The sequence below is a fragment of the Ascaphus truei genome, chromosome 7, assembly GCF_040206685.1.
Source record: "Ascaphus truei isolate aAscTru1 chromosome 7, aAscTru1.hap1, whole genome shotgun sequence".
NCBI lineage: Eukaryota > Metazoa > Chordata > Amphibia > Anura > Ascaphidae > Ascaphus > Ascaphus truei.
The window spans coordinates 30,783,523-30,802,864 of NC_134489.1; the positions used below are offsets into that span (position 1 = coordinate 30,783,523).

The window sequence follows — 19,342 nt, forward strand, 5'->3', positions numbered from 1 at the left end:
TGGGGGAACTTATTCCGCATAGGAACTGGATACGGGGTGGGATCACCCGGTGAAGGGAGAGGGAGAGTGAGCGTTCAGCGGACGCTGGTAGTAGTGTCTCCTCTAGGGAGGGACACCTGTTATTTAATCTGTTGGTTGCTGCAAGTAAACGTATATTGGTTAAGGTATATCGCTGTGTGTGTGTGTTCATGTATATAAGTTCCTGCGAAGACCCACTTCCCCTAGGGCGGAAGCTGTCGCAGGTGGAGGCGCTGCACCAAGTCATAAGTATTGTGAGCACCCCAGGCTCTCCATGGCAGAGGCTTTGGCCCTAGGAGCCTACAGGTTATTATACAGCATATGGTAGTGGCCTGTGTCCGATAGGAAGCAGGGCTACACATATATATATATAATCATTGTGAGGCTACATGTTAATTAGGACGTTGACTCCTTTTAAAATGCTCATGTACTGTTTATTTGCATACTCATGAATGATCATACTGGAATGTTAGAACCCTGAGGTATAAGTGTCCTTAGCCATGTGTCCTGGAACCTGTATGTATTTTCTCCCTGTTACAGTATGTGGCTGCTGTTACTACTCTTTAGTATGTTGTTTCAAATGCAACTATTTCCTTTGGCTTCTCAGCCAGTTTCCTTGGCAACTCCCCTCTGCTCTTAGGCAGAGTTCAGGTTGGATGCTATGCGCCGTGCATGCGCACGCACGTCTGTCGCAATTTCGGTTTGTTCGGTGGGAGTTTTCAAACTGAAAACTCCACTGGCTACAAAGTACAATGTTGACGCTGCTACTTTTTGCCGCTACAACCCAAAATATTTTTTGTGGTTTCAGTCGCGCCACGTGAGCTGGTTCAGCAAACCAGGTCCGTGACACGTTCACCACGCCCCCCCGCCACACCCCAAAGGCCGCTACCCAACTTCTGCAGCCCAGGCACAGATCGCTGGGCTGCAGAGGCGCGCACGGGTGCTTGCGGCCGCAGCATCCACCCTGAACTCGGCCTTATGTGAGTTGGGCTGCCCCTCCTCCCCCTTGTAGTTGGAACAGCTCTAGCTTATTTCCTGCTTGTACAGGCAAGCATGCATCATTTTGGAACAAGCAGCCATTGTGAATAGTCACAACTCCCTCACCTCTTGGTAAAGCTAATGTAAGTTACCTCTCCCTTATATTTGCTATCTGCCTAGTCCCCCCCCCTTTTTGTTACTGTTGTTTTACAATAAAGTTTAAAGAAGAGGGAGTGAGTTAAGCTGCCTGACTCTACTCACTTGCCACTGTGAGCTTGGGACAGAACACCATTTGTTTCAGACCTAAGGCAGACAGGCAGGTTGAAATCATCAGTGAATGTATATATGTCTTTATTTTTATAGCGCCAACCAGGAACATAGTTCTTCCCAGCAGTAATACACGTGATTTAGTATAACACATAATGGAAATACAGTAAGTGCTTCAGACATGTTAGTAACAATAGGAATGGAAATCCCTGCCCTGAAAGGCTGACAATCAAAGTGGTAAGTAGGGAGAACTTACAGAGACAGTAGGAGGGTGTTATGGTAAGTGCGTCTGCAAGGTGTTAAGCTCAGTGCATCCGAGATGTATAGTATCAGACAGCGGAGCTACCCATATGGTTCATTAAAGAGATGTCTTTTTAGATAGGTCTTAAAGGTGGAGAAGAGGGAGCCAGTTGGATATTGAGGGGAAGGACATTCCAGAGGCTTTGGGCAGTGAGTTAGAGAGGTTTTAGGCAGGTGGGGGCTTTAGATACAAAAGGGGGAGACAGAAGATATTCTTGAGCAGAACGCAAGAGTCGGGAAGGTGTATTGCGAGAAATTAGTGCTGAGATATAAGGCGGGGGAGAAGAGTGTATATCTTTAAAAGTGAGAGGAGAATTTTGTAAATGATACATACTGTAGTTTAATTGGAAGCCAGGAGAGGGATTTCAGCAGGAGAGATGCTGAGACAGTGTAAAGTGATTCTAGCAGCAGCGTTTAGGATAGAAATGGACACATTTTTTTGGCAGATCTGGATCCGCAGCGTATCAGCCGGTTCCTTTGGTCCACGGATTTATCTCAAAAAGGGAGATTTGTTTTTGTGGATTTTTTATTATTGCCACTACATTCCGTAATACTTTGGCGGACTTTTAAGAATCCCCAAACGGATTGATAAATCCACGCATTTGGATTCTACAAATCTGTCAACGAATTGTATCCGATTGGGTTTTTTGATGAATTCATATGAATTAAAACCGATGAAATCCGTTTGCGGATTTTTCACCGCAAAACAGATTTTGGGGAGAAAATCTGCGAAAATCCAGGAAATGGATTTAGGCTGATTAGCCCATCTCTAGATTAAGATAGATTGCAGGGGTGGCAGGAAAGCCTGACAGTAGAAGGTTTCAATAGTCGAGACAGGAGAGAATAAGGACCTGTTTTAAAATTTTAACACTAGAGCGACAGAGAAAAAGATGGATCTTTGCAATGTTATAGAGGTACGACAGGTTTTAGCTACAATGTGATTGTGAGAGGGGAATGTGAGGGAGGAGTCCAGTGTGACCCCTAGGAATCATGCTTGTGATACTGTGTGTATGATAGTTCTGCCAATAGAAAAAAAGAAGGGGGTTTTAGGGCCAGGCCTGGGAGGAAATTTTAGGTGCTCTGTTTTTGACATGTTAAGTTTGAGATGGCGGAGGGCCATCCGGGATGATATACTGTAGCAGAAAAACATTTAGAGACTTTGGTATGTACAGCAGGTGTAAAATCAGATTAAACAGGTTGAAAGGTAAATTTGTGTGTCATCGGTGATATTTGAAACCAAGAGATATGATTAGGTCACCTCAAGAGTGTTTGTAAAGAAAAAAGAGGTTCCAGGACATAGCCCTGGGGTACCTCCACAGAGAGATCGAGAGAGGAACAGGGGGGTGGGGGAGCGAGAGCAAACGAGACAATGAAAGTACAGATGGTCATTTTTTGGGGCGGGTTCCTTTGATCCATGGATTTCTGTGGATCAGTGTAAAGAATTATGTGGGTTTTTTTTTAACCCTGACAATCCTTGCAGATTGTTTGAAAAGGTACCCGGGCACTATCTCTATAGGCGTATTGAAGATGTAAAGATGTAAAAAAATGTGGGTATGATACTGCCTGAAAATAGTATTCTTGTGATGTCCTCCTGTGAGTCGGAACCCCAGCAGGATCTATCCGGGACCCTTGTTGGCAATGAATACAAAAAAGAATGGGGGGCACAGTTATAGGAAACGGGCAGTTAATATGTCTTATTGAACTGGTAATCGATATGGTAATTGACACATCTGCTCCATGAACTGTCACTTCAATAGATGTGTCAATTACCATATCGATTACCAGTTCAGTAAGACATATTAACTGCCCGTTTCCTATAACTGTGCTCCCCCATTCTTTTTTGTATTCAATCCTTGCAGATTGCTGAATCCGTGGTGGACAATGGCGGTTTTGGAATAATATCGTAGATTGAAACTGTAACAATTGGCGGATTTTACACAGAGGAACGGATTTTGAATGTCAAATTAGGAAAAATCCAGGAAATGGATTTGGACTGGTTCGTCCATCTCTAACTGAACGTATGATCAGACAGATAAGAGTAAATACAGGATAGAGTACTCTGTTACATATATCAAGAGCATGGAGAATGTGAATAAAGAGGGTGGTCTAAAGTATCAAAGGATACAGAGAGGTTGAGTAAAAGGAGCAAGGTGTAATGATCTTTGTCTTTTACAGCATGGAGGTCATTAGATATTTTGGTGAGGGCTGTTTCAGTGGAGGGAGCAGTGCGGAAGACAGATTATTGATCTAGCATAAAAGGGTGATAATTAGAGAGACAGGTAGATTGTTTTTGAGTAATGGTATAAATGTTGCATGCTTGAAGGAGACGGGAAAGATACAAGTGTGGAAGAGTTGAAAATATGTGAATGGGAGAGATTAGAGTAGGAGCAAGATGGTTGAGGATATTGGAGGGAATGGGGTCAAGAGGACATGGGGTAGAGGAGGAAGAGGAGGTAAGCAGCGACACATCCTCCCCAGTGACAGAGGAAAAGGAGACAAGGAAGATAGGAGAAGAGTTAGGAAGAGATGTAGAATGTGAGGAGGATACAGAGGGGGGGTCTTGCTAAATAGAATCCACCTTTGTCTTGAAATAGTCAGCAAATGTCTGAGGTGTCTGAGGTGAAATAGAGGAAGAAAACTAGAAGTAACAGACTGTGGTCTGTGGAGAGTCAAAAACAGAGCCAAATTTGTGTTGGTTAGACTTGTGAGTGTTGAAAAGTAGGTTTGCTTAGCCTGGGAGAGGGCAGAATGGAAAAAGGATAAAATAAATTTGTACTGAAGGAAGTCTACGAGACCATGAGATTTTCTCCAGAGGCGTTCAGAGGAGTGAGTGCAGGAGTGAAGCATGTGTGTGTGGCAGTCTAGCCTTGAACTAGGGTTATAAGGGTGAGAGTGGGAGGGAAAATGAGGGGCATGTAGATCAATAGCGGAGGATAGACCTGGTATATAGAGAGATGTACCATGTCCTATTCACAAGCCTCTCTTTTTGCTGCTTCTCCCGGTTATATACTTTTTACTGTTCATCTCAGGCTCTAATATAATGATGTAGCATTTTGGGAAGAATATGCAAACAAGGAGTCCGGAGCTTGAAGATAAGATGGCAAAAACTTCCACGGCCACCATGTGCTTGCCTTTGGTGCTGAGATAAGCTGGGATAAATGTTACCCAAACACTGGCAAAAACCAGCATGCTGAAAGTGATAAATTTAGCTTCATTAAAGGTGCCAGGGAGCTTCCTGGCCAGAAATGCTACTAGGAGACTGATTGAAGCTAAAAGACCAATATACCCCAAGACACATGAAAATAACACTTTGGATCCCTCATTGCATTCAATAACTATGTTTCCAACCACTGTTACCATATTGAGTTCTGCAAAGGGGGGAGAACTGGCCAGCCAGACAGTGCACAAGATTATCTGGATCATTGTACAGAAAGGAACAATGTAAATGGGAATCCTGAATCCCACCAGCTTTCTTATCCTGCTGTCCGGATTGGTAGCACTGAACACCAGGATTACTGTGATCGTTTTAGCCAGTATCACCGAAAGGCAAACAGAGAATATGACCCCAAACACCACCTGGCGAAGCATGCAGGTTGTCATGGTCGGGCGGCCAATGAAAACTAAGGAGCAGAGGAAGCAGAGAATGAGGGAGATGAGGAGGAGGTAGCTTAACTCTGTGTTATTGGCCTTTACTATGGGAGTCTTGCGCTTTATTATGAACAAGCAGAGCACAGAAACTGTGAGCAAACACAAAATTATTGAAATACCAGCCAAAGAGGATCCTAAAAAATCTTCATAGGAGAGGAACTGGATGTATTTTGGCTCACACACCTCTTTTATGGCATTAGGCCATTTATCTTCTGGGCACTTGAGGCATTCACTATTATCTGGAGAAAACAAATGAAAATAATTATTAGATAACATTATTACTGTAGAGTTTGTATTGGGGAGGGGTCTCTGGAGAAGGATTGAAGGCGATGTTCTGTTTCCATTTTGTCTGTTATGTTTTTAGTATCCATTGTGTGTGTAGGAATGTGTGTGTGGTGTAGATGGAAGTCTCGCTCCTAAGTAGATTTACGACTGTGTCTGTAGTTTACGCCCACATTCCTAGTGTAAGGTTGTATCTGGTTTCTATACAGAGCTGTATTAAGCCAGTTTTAACCAAGTTTTAGTGATCTGTAAGATGATTGGTTTAAGAATTAAGGAGTGGTTAGTATATTCTGCCTGTAACCTATTTTGAACAAAGGAATAAAACATGTATATGAAGGCTTTTTGGACACACCCTGGCAGAGAGTCTAATAGACTTTTGAATGTGTATGATCATACTCTGCAATAAACATCTCATTATCAAATGACCCATGTTTGTGAGTTTGCAAACAACGACAGTTTTGGCCGAGGCGATGGGATTCCAAAATCTCGGACACTTGGACCTAGAGACAGACGGCTCTCAATGGAACACTCAACGCTATGATAATTTGATAAGGTAGGCACCTTTTGAAATGCCATTAGGTTAAAATGTGGAGTGTTTCATGAGGCCATGATGTCTCTGAAGTCTTGTCCGGGAGCCGGAATTCCAATAATGAGTACGTTATTGTAAGAATCAATTGATATAATCTGGCAGAGAGTCTTATAGACTTTTGAATGTGTATTATAATACTCTGCAATAAACTTCTCATTATCAAACAAGCCTACTGTATGTTTGTGAGTTTGCCAACAACGACAGCATAGACAACATTTACACACCAGCAGGGTTGAGGATCTCCCCATCGGAACATGGTAAACAATCAAAACAGCAGATCTTTTCCCCTTGACGTGTGGCTTTTCTTTGGCCCTTTGGGCATGGGGCACTGCAGACTGAGAAAGGAGCCTGAAATTAAGTTAGTTGAGAAGAATTATGTCGCATCCATTGTACAAGACAATGTGCTAGATCCAGGATCATGACAGGAGGGGGTGGGGGCGGAAGGAGAGCTGGGACAGCTGTCCTAGGCTCGATGGCTGCAGGGAGCCCAGCCGGTGCTGGAAGTTGGGCCCAACCAGGGGTCAGTTGGCTGCCATGCCCCAACTCTCTCCAGCTGCGGCTTTCACTTAAACCCACCCACTTGCCAGAATTTGGGGCCCAACTTCCAGATCAGCATTGTACCAGAGGCCTCCTCCCAATGTGTGTATTGGGGAAGAGGGGCTTGTTGTATGTATTGGAGGAGGGGTATTGTATGTTGTGGAAGGGGGAAAGTGTGTTGGGGGAAAGGGAGTGTTATTGTATGTATTGGGGAGGTGTTAGTGTGTATTAGGGATGGGGGTAAAGTGCATGAATTAGGGGAAGAATTAGGGGAAGAGGAGTTATTGCATGTATTGGGAGAAGGGGGGTTATTGTGTGTTTTGGGAAAAGGGGGGGTTATTGTGTGTATTGGGCGAAGGGGGTTATTGTGTGTATTGGAGAAGGGAGTTATTCAGTGTAGGTGAGGGGTGTTGGGGTTTTTTAAGGGTAGAGAGTGAGGGAATGGGGGCTATATAGACAGAGGGAGAGACACAGAGAGAGAGGGGGAGAGGTAGGGAGGGAAAAGAGATAGGTAGGGTTTAACGGGGGGAGATAGAGGAAGATGGGGGTGTAAGGGAGTAATAGAGAGAGAGGTAGAGTCTAATGGTTGAGAGGAGTGGGAGGGACAGCTTGAAGTGGGGGACAGGTGGTAGTGAGAGCCTGAGGTAGGGGTGTGAGGGAGAAGGAGAGATGGGGGTGTGAGGGAGAGGGCGATCTCGAGGTTTGATGGGAGGGAGAGGTGCAAGTGTACAGTAGGGGGTGAGATGTGAGAGAGGGAGGGGGAGAGGAGGGTGTGTGAGAGAGAGAGGGGACAGGTGAGGGTGGGAGAGAGGGTGTGGGTGTGATTGAGGGAGGGGTTTTTTCTCAAAGGCCACCAACACTTGGGGCAGGGGCCCCAGTGGAAACTCTATTTCAGGGGCACAGGAAAGCTGTCTGCGGCCTTGAGTTGATCAACCATGGGATGTACTGTAGTGCCTCACTCACATGGCGTGTCTATTGAGTCCATAATTCAATAGTGTGAACACAAGCAGAAGGTCTATTTTCTAGGACCATAATATATGTACAGGCAGTCCTCGGTTATCCGACACAATGCGTTGAATAGTGAAACGTTGTAAAGCGAAACATGTTTTCCCTTAGGAACACTGTTTAAATGAAAGGTTCCGTTCCTGAAGGCATTTTTAACACTAAAATACACCAAATATTTTACGCAGGCAATAAGATATGCAGCAAACATAAATTATATAGTGTACTTACTGTATTATATATATAATATAGTAAATAATATATTATATAGTATAATATAATATTATATAGTATAATATATTATTATATATATATATATATATATATATATATATATATATATATATATATATATATATATATATATATATATATATATATACAGGCAGTCCTTGTTTTACAATGCTTCGCTTTACAACGAATGGCTTATCCAACGCTAGGCAATGCATACCTATGTTCATTTTTACAACGCCAAAAGGGCTTATCCAACGTTCTTACGACGCTTTGCAAAGTTGTTTATGTGTATATAATATATATATTATACTATATTATACTATATAATATATTATATTTTTATATTATATTATAAATGATGTTATATTATATATATAATAGAGTATATGTATTATATAATTTATGTGTGTGCTGCATATCTTATTGTCTGCGTAAAATATTTTGTGTATTTTAGCATTAAAAATGCCTTCAGGAACAGAACCTTTCATTTAAACAGTGTTCCTATGGAAAAACTTGTTTCGCTTTACAACGTTTCGCTATCCAACGCCATTTTGAGTAACGCATTGTGTCGGATAACCGAGGACTGCCTGTATATATATATACGCTCTTACAACGCTTTACAACGTTGTTTGTGTATGTGTGTATACACACATACACATAAACAACGTTGCAAAGCGTCGTAAGAGCACTGTTTAATAATACTTACGTGACTCCGTCCTCCATTCCATAAGATTCTGCTTTGGTCAATCTGCAGTTCGTGGCCTTTCGGAGAGCGGGCATCATAGCTGCCAATGTGGATGTATTGACTGCTCCCATTAGGGAAGAGCTGCCAGTTCAAGATGTCCACATACATGGGAGCATCACCATTCTCATCAAAAAATATCGTCTCCCCAGCAGTGTTGTTGAAGTTCACCTTTTTGGCGTAATGAAGCAGCTGAAAAGAAAGACTAGAGATAGGGCGAAACAGTCCAAATCCGTTTCCCGGATTTTCTCAAATTCAAAATCTGCTCCGCCATGTAAAATCCACAGACGGATTATTACAGTTTCAATCCACACAGAATAATCCAAAATCACCATTGGATACAATTTACTAGTGGATTTTAACAATCCATCAGCGGATTCCACGATCCACTGACTGATTTTAAGATACCAATTTACGGATTCAGCAATCTGTGCGCAGATTGCTGAATGCGCAGATTGGATTCTTAACATCCGTCAGTGGATTGCGGAATCCGCAGCAGGACTGTCGGTGTTAAAAAATAAATCCGCAAAAGGCGAATTGCCATTTTTTATACTGGTTCACAGACCAAAGGAATGATTAGTTAATAGGACTAATGCCCATTACTGTGAGGTGATGTGTACCTGGGCGCTCTCTCTCAAAAGGGGGTGCAATAATGTAATCAAAATATTACCATGCAGAGGACCCACGTGAATCCCTAATTCCGTGATCACCTCAGAGGGCCCCTGTCCGCAGCTCGAACCCTATAGGGGAATTCCTAGTTCCCCAAACAGGAGGCAGAAAACAGAAACAAGGGGAGCGCGGATAAATATATGGTTGTATAAAGAGCAATCAATGGGCTGACTATTGTAGCCGATTTAATGAAGCTAAAATGCAGTGCACAAGGGTGCGGATCGAACCTCAGTCAATGCACTGTAAAGAAGCATCAGGTGGGGATGGTGATAATTGGTATGTAAATAAATAAATCAACATATACTCACAGGGGCCTTTGTGAGCACAAACACATCAAAGGGTACTTTGTCTTCTTTCCGGAGTGTGGTTCGAGTCACTTCTCCTCCGCCTCCTATTATCATGTGTAGCCTTCAGTTTTTCTAGAACATCGGTATTAACCCTCTCCTGGCCAGGGCTAATGCTGTGGTGATGTAATTCATCTATGTAGGATCCTTCTACTTCTGATAGTGTTCACAGCTCACCTCACAGGAAGGAGAAGGGTTCTACATAGAGGAATCACATCACCACAGCATCAGCCCTGGCCAGGAGAGGGTTAATACCGATGTTCTAGAAAAACTGAAGGCTACACATGATAATAGAAGGCGGAGGAGAAGTGTGTGTGTGTGTGTGTGTGTGTGTGTGTGTGTGTGTGTGTGTGTGTGTGTGTGTGTGTGTGTGTGTGTGTGTGTGTGTGTGTGTGTGTGTGTGTGTGTGTAAGTAAATGTTGGATCTAGAAATAAAAGCCAGATGTGAGAGAGAGTGGGTGAGAGACAGAGAGAGAGAGTGGGTGAGAGACTGAGAGAGAGAGTGGGTGAGAGACAGAGAGAGAGAGTGGGTGAGGGACAGAGAGAGAGAGTGGTTGAGAAACAGAGAGAGAGAGTGGGTGAGAGACAGAGAGAGAGAGAGAGTGGGTGAGAGACAGAGAGAGAGAGAGTGGGTGGGTGAGAGACAGAGAGAGAGAGAGTGGGTGGGTGAGAGACAGAGAGAGAGAGTGGGTGAGAGACAGAGAGAGTGGGTGAGAGACAGAGAGAGAGAGAGTGGGTGAGAGACAGAGAGAGAGAGTGGGTGAGAGACAGAGAGAGAGTGGGTGAGAGACAGAGAGAGAGAGAGAGTGGGTGAGAGACAGAGAGAGAGAGTGGGTGAGGGACAGACAGAGAGAGTGGTTGAGAGACAGAGAGAGAGAGTGGGTGAGAGACAGAGAGAGAGAGAGAGTGGGTGAGAGACAGAGAGAGAGAGTGGGTGAGAGAGAGAGAGAGTGGGTGAGAGACAGAGAGAGAGAGTGGGTGAGAGACAGAGAGAGTGGGTGAGAGACAGAGAGAGAGAGTGGGTGAGAGATAGAGAGAGAGAGAGTGGGTGAGAGACAGAGAGAGATAGAGTGGGTGGGAGACAGAGAGAGAGAGTGGGTGAGAGAGAGAGTGGGTGAGAGACAGAGAGAGTGTGGGTGAGAGACAGAGACAGGGCGGGGGGAGACAGGGAGGGGGGAGAGACAGGGAGGGGGAGAGACAGGGAGGGGAGAGAGACAGGGAGGGGAGAGAGACAGGGAGGGGAGAGAGAGACTCCCCATATACACACACACACTCCCATATACACACACACTCCCCCATACACACACACACACACACACACACACACACACTACCATGTATACACACACACATACATACACACACACACACACGCTCTCACTCTACACACACGGGGGAGGGTCGGGAGAGAGGAAAGGCCGCGACCAGTACCACCCGCTCCCCCCCCTCCTGCTCCAATCTCCCGGCCCCGCAGGCTAACACGGGGATCGGGGTGAAGCGGGGATCTGAGGGGACATCCCCGCTCCAATCTCCCGGCCCCGTGGGCTGACTCGGGATTGGGGTGAAGCGGGGACCTGAGGGGCATCCCCGCTCCAATCTCCCGGCCCCGCAAGCTGACATGGGGATTGGGGGGAAGCGGGGACCTGAGGGGACATCCTCGCTCCAATCTGCCAGCCCCGCGGGCTGACACAGGGGGAAGCGGGGACCTGAGGGGACATCCTTGCTCCAATCTCCCGGCCCTGCGGGCTGACACGGGCGGAAGTGGGGACCTGAGGGATCATCCCCGCTCCAATCTCCCGGCCCCGCGGGCTGACACGGGGGGAAGCGGGGACAGGGGGAAGGCACAGATAATACTTACTGTGTCCTCCTTGGGAAAAAAAATGGCCGCTCATTGGGGGCGGGCTCATATAGAGCCTGGCCGCGCACCCACAAAGCCTGGGAGTGCACGCCAATCAGCTGTCAGGCAGGGGGAGTTTTTTTTTTTTTTTCTGCGCGAGCAGGGAAATTTTGAGCGCGAGCAGGGAATTTTAAAAAACAAACACGTGTGCTGCTTGGGCCAATATTTACTCGCCCGGAGGTTAAATCCACCCGCCCCGGGTGTGTAAATGTATAGGATTGTCAAACACTATTTATATATATATATATATATATATATATATATATATATATATCTATATATATATATATATATATATATATATATGAACAAAAAAAAAACAAAAGCGCAAACTCCATAGCACGTAACTGAGTAAAAAATAAGGTACATTTATTTTAAAAATCAGCAACCCATAAAAATGTGCACTTACAGGATTTCAAACAGAACCATTCGTGGGACAGAAATCTCTATTGTGATCATCTGCGGTGGTAGAGTGAGTCCCAGGTTTGCAGAGTGGATGTAAACAGCCCAGGTTCACCATGAATTGGCAGCAAGATATGAAGGCATCCACGTCCTTTGCTCCCTCATACAATGATTGCTAACACTTGAAATTACCGCCAGCCGGAGTGCAGGGAAGCCAGGGACTCCAAATTCACCAACACAAACGCGATGTCACAGCTCTACTGGTGACTACAGTGTTAGTTCACCTTTCCTAAAACAACAGTGTTTTCTGTAGTGCTCGTGTCAGGGGTCCACGCCATATTTTAATCATTCTGCACTGTTTTTTTCATGTTTATGTGTCAATTAATAAATTGTAATTTTTCATTTTTGGTACACCTGAGTGCTCCTAGCGGGTTTCTTTTTTCTCCTGTTGTTATATATATATATATATATATATATATAACCCTGGCTGTGCTCAAAGCTGTGACCATGCAGCAAGCTTAAGCCTATAGGGAACCATGTTAAAAATGGTTATTGAGGCAAAAAGTGACACTGTGTGCTCATTTGCATGTCATTTCCCAGAATCCCTTGCTGCAGTGGAAGTGCTGTATGCTGGGTGATAATGGGGAAAGGCGGGGTTGCAGACCTGCCTAAGACATGCAGATGAGCATACAGCTATATTTGCATATATATATATATATATATATATATATATATATATATATATATATATATATATATATATATATATAATAAAAGCATTTCGTTAGCCACAGAACGGTATCATCTACTTATTTTTTGATTATTGAAGCTTGGCTAACACGGTACTGATACCTCTACATGTATATATATATATATATATATATATATATGTTCAAATAAGGGGGGGAAAAAAGGGGGGAAGGTGGGGAAAAAAACCTCGCATCTACTTTTGCAATATTAATGCCACCATAAGCCAATAAATAACTTTACATCAGTAAGAATTGGCGGTGCTCACGGGTTGTAAATAGTATGAGTGAAAAGAGAAAAAAGTAACCCGTATGGGAGCACTCCCATACGGGTTACTTTTTTCTCTTTTCACTCATATATATATATATATATATATATATATATATATATATATATACTCGCAGTGGCTGCACACAGGTAGATACACAGATACACACAGAGATATACACACACACAAACACATACAGAGAGGTACATATACAGACAGGTGGATACAAAGTTAATACACACAGATTTATATATATATACATGGTATATACAGAGAGAGAGAGAGAGAGAGAGAGAGACACCTTTAGTTACACAAAGACAGATATACACATAGGCACCAAGAGGTCGGTCGGTCTCTCTCTCTCTCTCTCTCTCTCTCTCTCTCGTCTCTCTCTCTCTCTCTCTCTCTCTCTCTCTCTCTCTCTCTCTCTCTCTCTCTCTCTCTCTCTCTCTCTCTCTCTCTCTCTCTCTCTCTCTCTCTCTCAATATATTGATATATTGATATTGTGTGGGTGTGTTGTGTACATCTATCTCATGCGTGCACAATATCCTGACATATCTGAGCAGGGGGAACAACAAATCCTGCTACTGTACATCTGTATTTATGTGCTAGGTTGTACCTGCCAAGGTTGATGATTGTAAATATCTGCACAAGATCCATTTTTGAATGGTCCTTGACCTGGTACACAGGAGCTCATCTGGTGCAAAGCATGAGCCAATGCAAAAACTGCATTGTGAATTTTGTATGTGTATCTGAAGTTGTAGACATCATATTCAGATGGATCAATACTGTCCAGTCTCTCCTTGCCGGTGCACTGAGGGGTTCCTTCCTCAGGTTTTGTAGATGTATAATTGTTAGTCTCCTCTGCTGGCCAAATACAGCCAAAAGCATTCTCCCAAAATGTCTTCATGAAGATGTCATCTAAAAACTTGGAAGGATGGATGCTGTAAAGAAATTCCTTGAAGCCTGGAATCTTCCCGGTCTGTAGAGCGACCTCCATGCTTCCATTTAAGGTTTTCAAAATGTCTTTTCTGGGAAAATCTGAAGAAATGGACCAGCTGCCACTGCCAACCCACACTTTGTCAGTAATATTATGAAAGGAAGCCTCTTCCATTAAAGGGATGAGGTTCTCCATTGTGGAATACACAACAATCGCTGTGGCTCTTGAATTTTTAACAACGTCTACAATTCTGAAGACAGACTCCATGGAGCTGTAGGTAGGAAGAGTCTCTAGGAATGCAATGCAGCCCCCATTCTTTTCAATCTCTTTGATTAGCAGCTGACTACCTGACCTTCCCAGATCATTGTCTGAGGTGATGACACCCACCCATGTCCAGTTGAAGTATATCATCAACTGAGCAATGGCAAAAACTGTACTGTTGTCATTGGCGACTGTCCGGAGGAAGGATGGGAACTTTGTTTTATCACTGAGAAGGGGGTGAGCTGAGGCATAGCTGACCTGACAGATAAGATAATAGACAACATTTTAAGGTTTCCATAATCGCACAATGTTTTACATATTTCTGTTGCTAAAACTATGTTAAATTATATATATATATATTATATATATATATTTAAAACCAGAGACATAACATAAAACACAGACAAAGCTCAGTGCACATCCAGAAAAACTTATATACGGTACAGTGCCTAAATATACATGTATAAATAACTAATAAATAAAATGGTCTTTTAGTTTAACATGTTGTAAGCCCTTGAGCCAACTGCACGGCAGACCACGTTTCAAGGGTCCCTACACTCATATAGATTCTTAATAACCTGTGCATTGCCAGGAAGAATGATTTATAATAAATCTGTCAATATTAGTTGCAAAAGTTCTAAGTCTGATTGAAGCTTTTATTAACCTGTACATTACCAGGAAAAGCACTCTATAATAGATTTGTCACAATCACACTGCATGCAGGCAAGTTCCCCTGATAGTGAAGATGCCATGGAGTGAGCTTTTAACCATTTAAATGTGGGAGGGAGTGAGCTTCAATTAGATAGGAGGTTGCTAACCTCCAATCAGCCAAGACTAGCTGAACAAGAATTATAAAAAAAACAGAACACCTACAAGCTCATATGGAACCCCCAAAAATACCCACAACATATATATAAGCATATAAGTTTCACAGAGGAGTGCTACTGAGCATGGCAATATATATATTTAAAACCAGAGACATAACATAAAACACAGACAAAGCTCAGTGCACATCCAGAAAACACTTATATACGGTACAGTGCCTAAATATACATGTATAAATAACTAATAAATAAAATGGTTCTGTATGATATATATATATATATATATATATATATATATATATATATATATATATATATATATATGGAGTAATAGGAAGAATGAAACAACACTGTTATAGAATTTAGAACCCTATTAAAAGAGATGGACAAACTGGTTGGTATAATTAGATTGTAAGCTCTTCAGGGCTGGGACCTTTTCTTATGTGACTTTTATGTATGAAGCACTTATTACCATTATGTTATTTGTAACTTATATTATTCTGTCAGGTCTATTACAACTGTGATGCGCTATGTACATTAATGGCGCTATATAAATAGATATACATACATACAGTACATCTGTTCCGCAGATATTCTTATTTTTTTTAGACCAAATGCGATCCACACAACAAAATCCAACCGCAGATTGGATGCCAAGAAATCATTGACTCCAATCTGGTTCACTTTTGATGATTTTATATTAATTTAGATTTGAGTATCTATCTATATCTATATCTATATATATATATATATATATATATTAAAAAAAAATATATATATATATAATCCTGATGTACAAAACCCGCAGCACTCACCAATTCAAATGCAGAAACAATTTAATGTAGAAACACAAGCATCAGGGGTAACAGCAGGGAAAAAGAAGCGACGTTTCAGACCTCCTGGAGGGAGCTTGAGAAAGGACCGGGAGGTCCGAAACGTCGCTTCTTTTCCCTGCTGTTACCCCTGATGCTTGTGTTTCTACATTAAATTGTTTCTGCATTTGAATCGGTGAGTGCTGCGGATTTTGTACATCAGGATTTTGTCTATTTGTGCTGCTGGATGGTGATCCTGGTTGCACTGCTTGCACCACATCTGACCAGATCAGTTGCTTTTCTTATACTTTCCCCTACTGAATGTCCTGAACATTCTTGTGTGTCATACTGTACTGTATGTATATATATATATAAATAAATATATATATATAATCAAAAAATAAATAGATGATATCGTTCTGTGACTAACGAAATGCTTTTATTTGTGCGAGCTTTCGAGATACACTGATCTCTTCTTCCGGCGGTGTTACAATGAATGAAGCAAGGGTATACTTAAAAACAGTGTATCTCGAAAGCTCGCACAAATAAAAGCATTTCGTTAGCCACAGAATGGTATCATCTATTTATTTTCTGATTATCGAAGCTCGACTAACACGGTATTGATACCTCTACATGTATATATATATATATATATATATATATATATATATATATTGATATCTTGGTCACAGCTTAGGATCTTATGTCCAGATCAAAGGCTGGTTTTTTTTTTTTTTACAAATATAAATGGAATACTCTTAAAAGAATAACATTTTACTATAAGTCAAAATGAAAGGACTTTGGTATTTGTGGCACAGAGTGGGAGATTTAGCCATGGTTTGCCAGTGACTTCCTTAAAGTGGTAGTGCCACCTACTTGTCTCTCATTAGTTAAGTGGATGATGTGAGGTGTAGATGTGACCAGTATAGTTTATTCCCAGGTCATGATATAGTGTTATTAATATGATATACTAACTAAGAACGGCCATTGAGTCCTTTAGAAGGTAAGTAAAATATTTTGTGTAATATATTGTCACTACTATGGCTAATTTCATGAGTTAAAGGGTTTCTCTATAATCAGCTAAAATGGGCGTTTGGCCCTTTTTTGGATGAAATTCCTTATTGACTTAAATTGGGAATTTCAATGGAAAATGGCCTGACGAGTTATTTCAGCGGATATATAATAAACCCTAAATATTTGGCACTACCAAACTACATTAAATCAGGTAGTATTTAGCAATCTTTGGTCATTTTGCTTCAGTTACATGAAGATTCCACCATTGTCATTGTATCTGCCAGCATTCTACTTATACTCTGTATTTGGCTGGACTTGCATAGTCTCTACGGCAGAATGTTCAAAGTGATGAGATATATCTTGCTTACCTGAGGATACCTGTAGAGTCCCAGAATATTGGCTATAAGCATTGAGGCCTTTGATGGCATGTCTCCAACTATAGCCGATGGCATGAATTTCTCATAGCAATTAAAGTTTGGCACAATGTCCTTCTTTCCTGATAAAATCCACGTTGTTCCCATTAATGACCTCACTTCATTGTAACAGGAATCATAGAGTTTGAAACCTAATGTGACATTGGGCAGTAAATCCGGCATGTTGTTAATCTCCATTGTGGCGTACACCATAGATAGGAGGTAGCGGTAATACCGGATATGAAATCTGAAAATGGAAAAAGGTTGCAAAAATTAAAATCCAAATAGAATTATTGTTGTTTCCTTATCTTGGCCTTCAGTCTGAACATGCTCCTTCTCCGCATCACTGTTCCTGCTTCTCTGCCAATTTATCAGCTTCTTCTGTCCTAGTCCAAAATCTTCATCCCATAACCTTGTAACCTACAGAATTCATCTTATGCTTCTTTGCACGTGGAGGAAAAACATCCAAAATGTTGTACATTGATGCTTTATTCTGTAAATAGATGTTCTTTACAGGGTGTATCCTGGGGTTCCGGAGCTCCTGTCTTGCTGTGTACATTATAGCTGTATTTTATGTGAATATATGGAGGGATATTACAGGTTTCCTCCGGCTCTGCCAGTACGATCTAGTATTATTAATTTCCTATTTACATTGATTGTGCACAGATTTCAACCAGTACTTTGTACACCCCTGTCTACAATAGAGGGTCATATTCTCCAAACTAAAATAACGTATTCTTCCTTGAAGACACCTGGGGAGTCATTCATTAACCTGTGAAAGTGTGATTGGGGCAGTATCGTACGGAACATCCCATTTAAGTAAATGGGATTTTCTCTAGTGCCCTGATTGGCACCATAACAGTTTAATGAATAACTTCCCTAGTGCTGGTTGACTTAAAGGGGCGTTTCCTCTTGCCCAATTTGTTTGTTTTAATAAATGTAGCAGTTCTTTACAGTAATACAATTATCTTAACTGCTGATTGATCCGTTCTCCTATGGTCGATCAGTGAAGATACTACTCCCTAGGATAAGCAATACGGCAGCCTAATTCTAAAGAGGAAGTGGTGTAGCTTTCTAAATAGTTGGTACTGTATATAAACCTAAGGAAACTTAATACATTAAAAAAAAACATTAACAAGGGCATGAAGAGTGAAAACAAATATTCTCTAATGCTACACAACTGATTTATTTATCAAAACAAAAACACATAGGATTTGGAATGAAATCCTGCTTTAACCATGAAAATATTCCTCCCCAATAAAGTAGAAGTACTGTGAGATGGGCACATTTTTGGGGGCGGTTTCCACTTATCAGTCTCAAAAAGGGGGATTCGCCTTTCCTGATTTTTAAAAAAATTTTTATCACTAACAATCCAATCCGCGGATTCCGCAAACCGCTGGGGGATATTTGCATTTTAAAAATCCTCCAATGGATTACGAAATCCACGGATAAAACTTTTAAAACCCTTCATTGGATTGCAGAAATCCACGCATTGTACACTTAGAATCCTCCAATTGTTTGCATAACCTGCGGATTGGTTTGTCAGAATCCGTGCTGATTGTACCCAATGGGGTTCTTGGATTAATCCGCACGGATTTAAACTGGAACAATCGCCGGTGGATTTTACACTGCGGAATGGATTTTTGAGGGAAAATCCGCAAACATCTGGGAAATTGATTTGGGCTGAATTGCCATCTCTACTGTGCACCATTGATCTTCCCAATTCTGCAAAATATATATAAAAATACAATCCTGCAGTATATCTGTGATTGAACATGTATTCAGCTTGGATTCTTTGTTCACGAAGCTCAATTTAAAAAAAAAAAAAAACATACTTTATGTGACTAACCAATATTTATAGCTTTTTTATTTTATGTGTGTCTTGCATGTTATGTTTTGCATCATCAAGCCCGGAAAAGCAACGATAAACAATAAACACAGACTGTCTCCCTCTAAATTCGGGGTGGGCAACAGGTGGCATGTGGCCATTGAGGGCTGCACCTGTGGCCCCCATCCTCTGGCTGTCCCTGTAGTCTGCTCTCCCTCTCTCCTCATTGCAGAGAGAGTGGAGATTTTGCTGGTGAGGATCGTAGCTTCTCCCTGCTCCCTCAGCATGTCAGTGCACTGATAAATACAGTACTGCCCTTCTCTTCA

The 19,342-nt window shown here is 42.0% G+C and overlaps 1 protein-coding gene across 1 annotated transcript; it reads right to left on the bottom strand.

Moving 5' to 3' along the window:
• Window positions 1–4,533: 4,533 nt before the first annotated feature.
• LOC142498893 (extracellular calcium-sensing receptor-like) lies at window positions 4,534–17,428 on the bottom strand. The gene is made up of 5 exons (XM_075607518.1): window positions 17,144–17,428; window positions 13,544–14,383; window positions 8,562–8,789; window positions 6,307–6,430; window positions 4,534–5,450 (listed from the first exon to the last, which is right to left on the bottom strand). The coding sequence occupies exons 1-5, from the start codon at window positions 17,399–17,401 to the stop codon at window positions 4,534–4,536; spliced, it is 2,367 nt and encodes a 788-aa protein (XP_075463633.1). The 5' UTR covers window positions 17,402–17,428.
• Window positions 17,429–19,342: the final 1,914 nt, after the last annotated feature.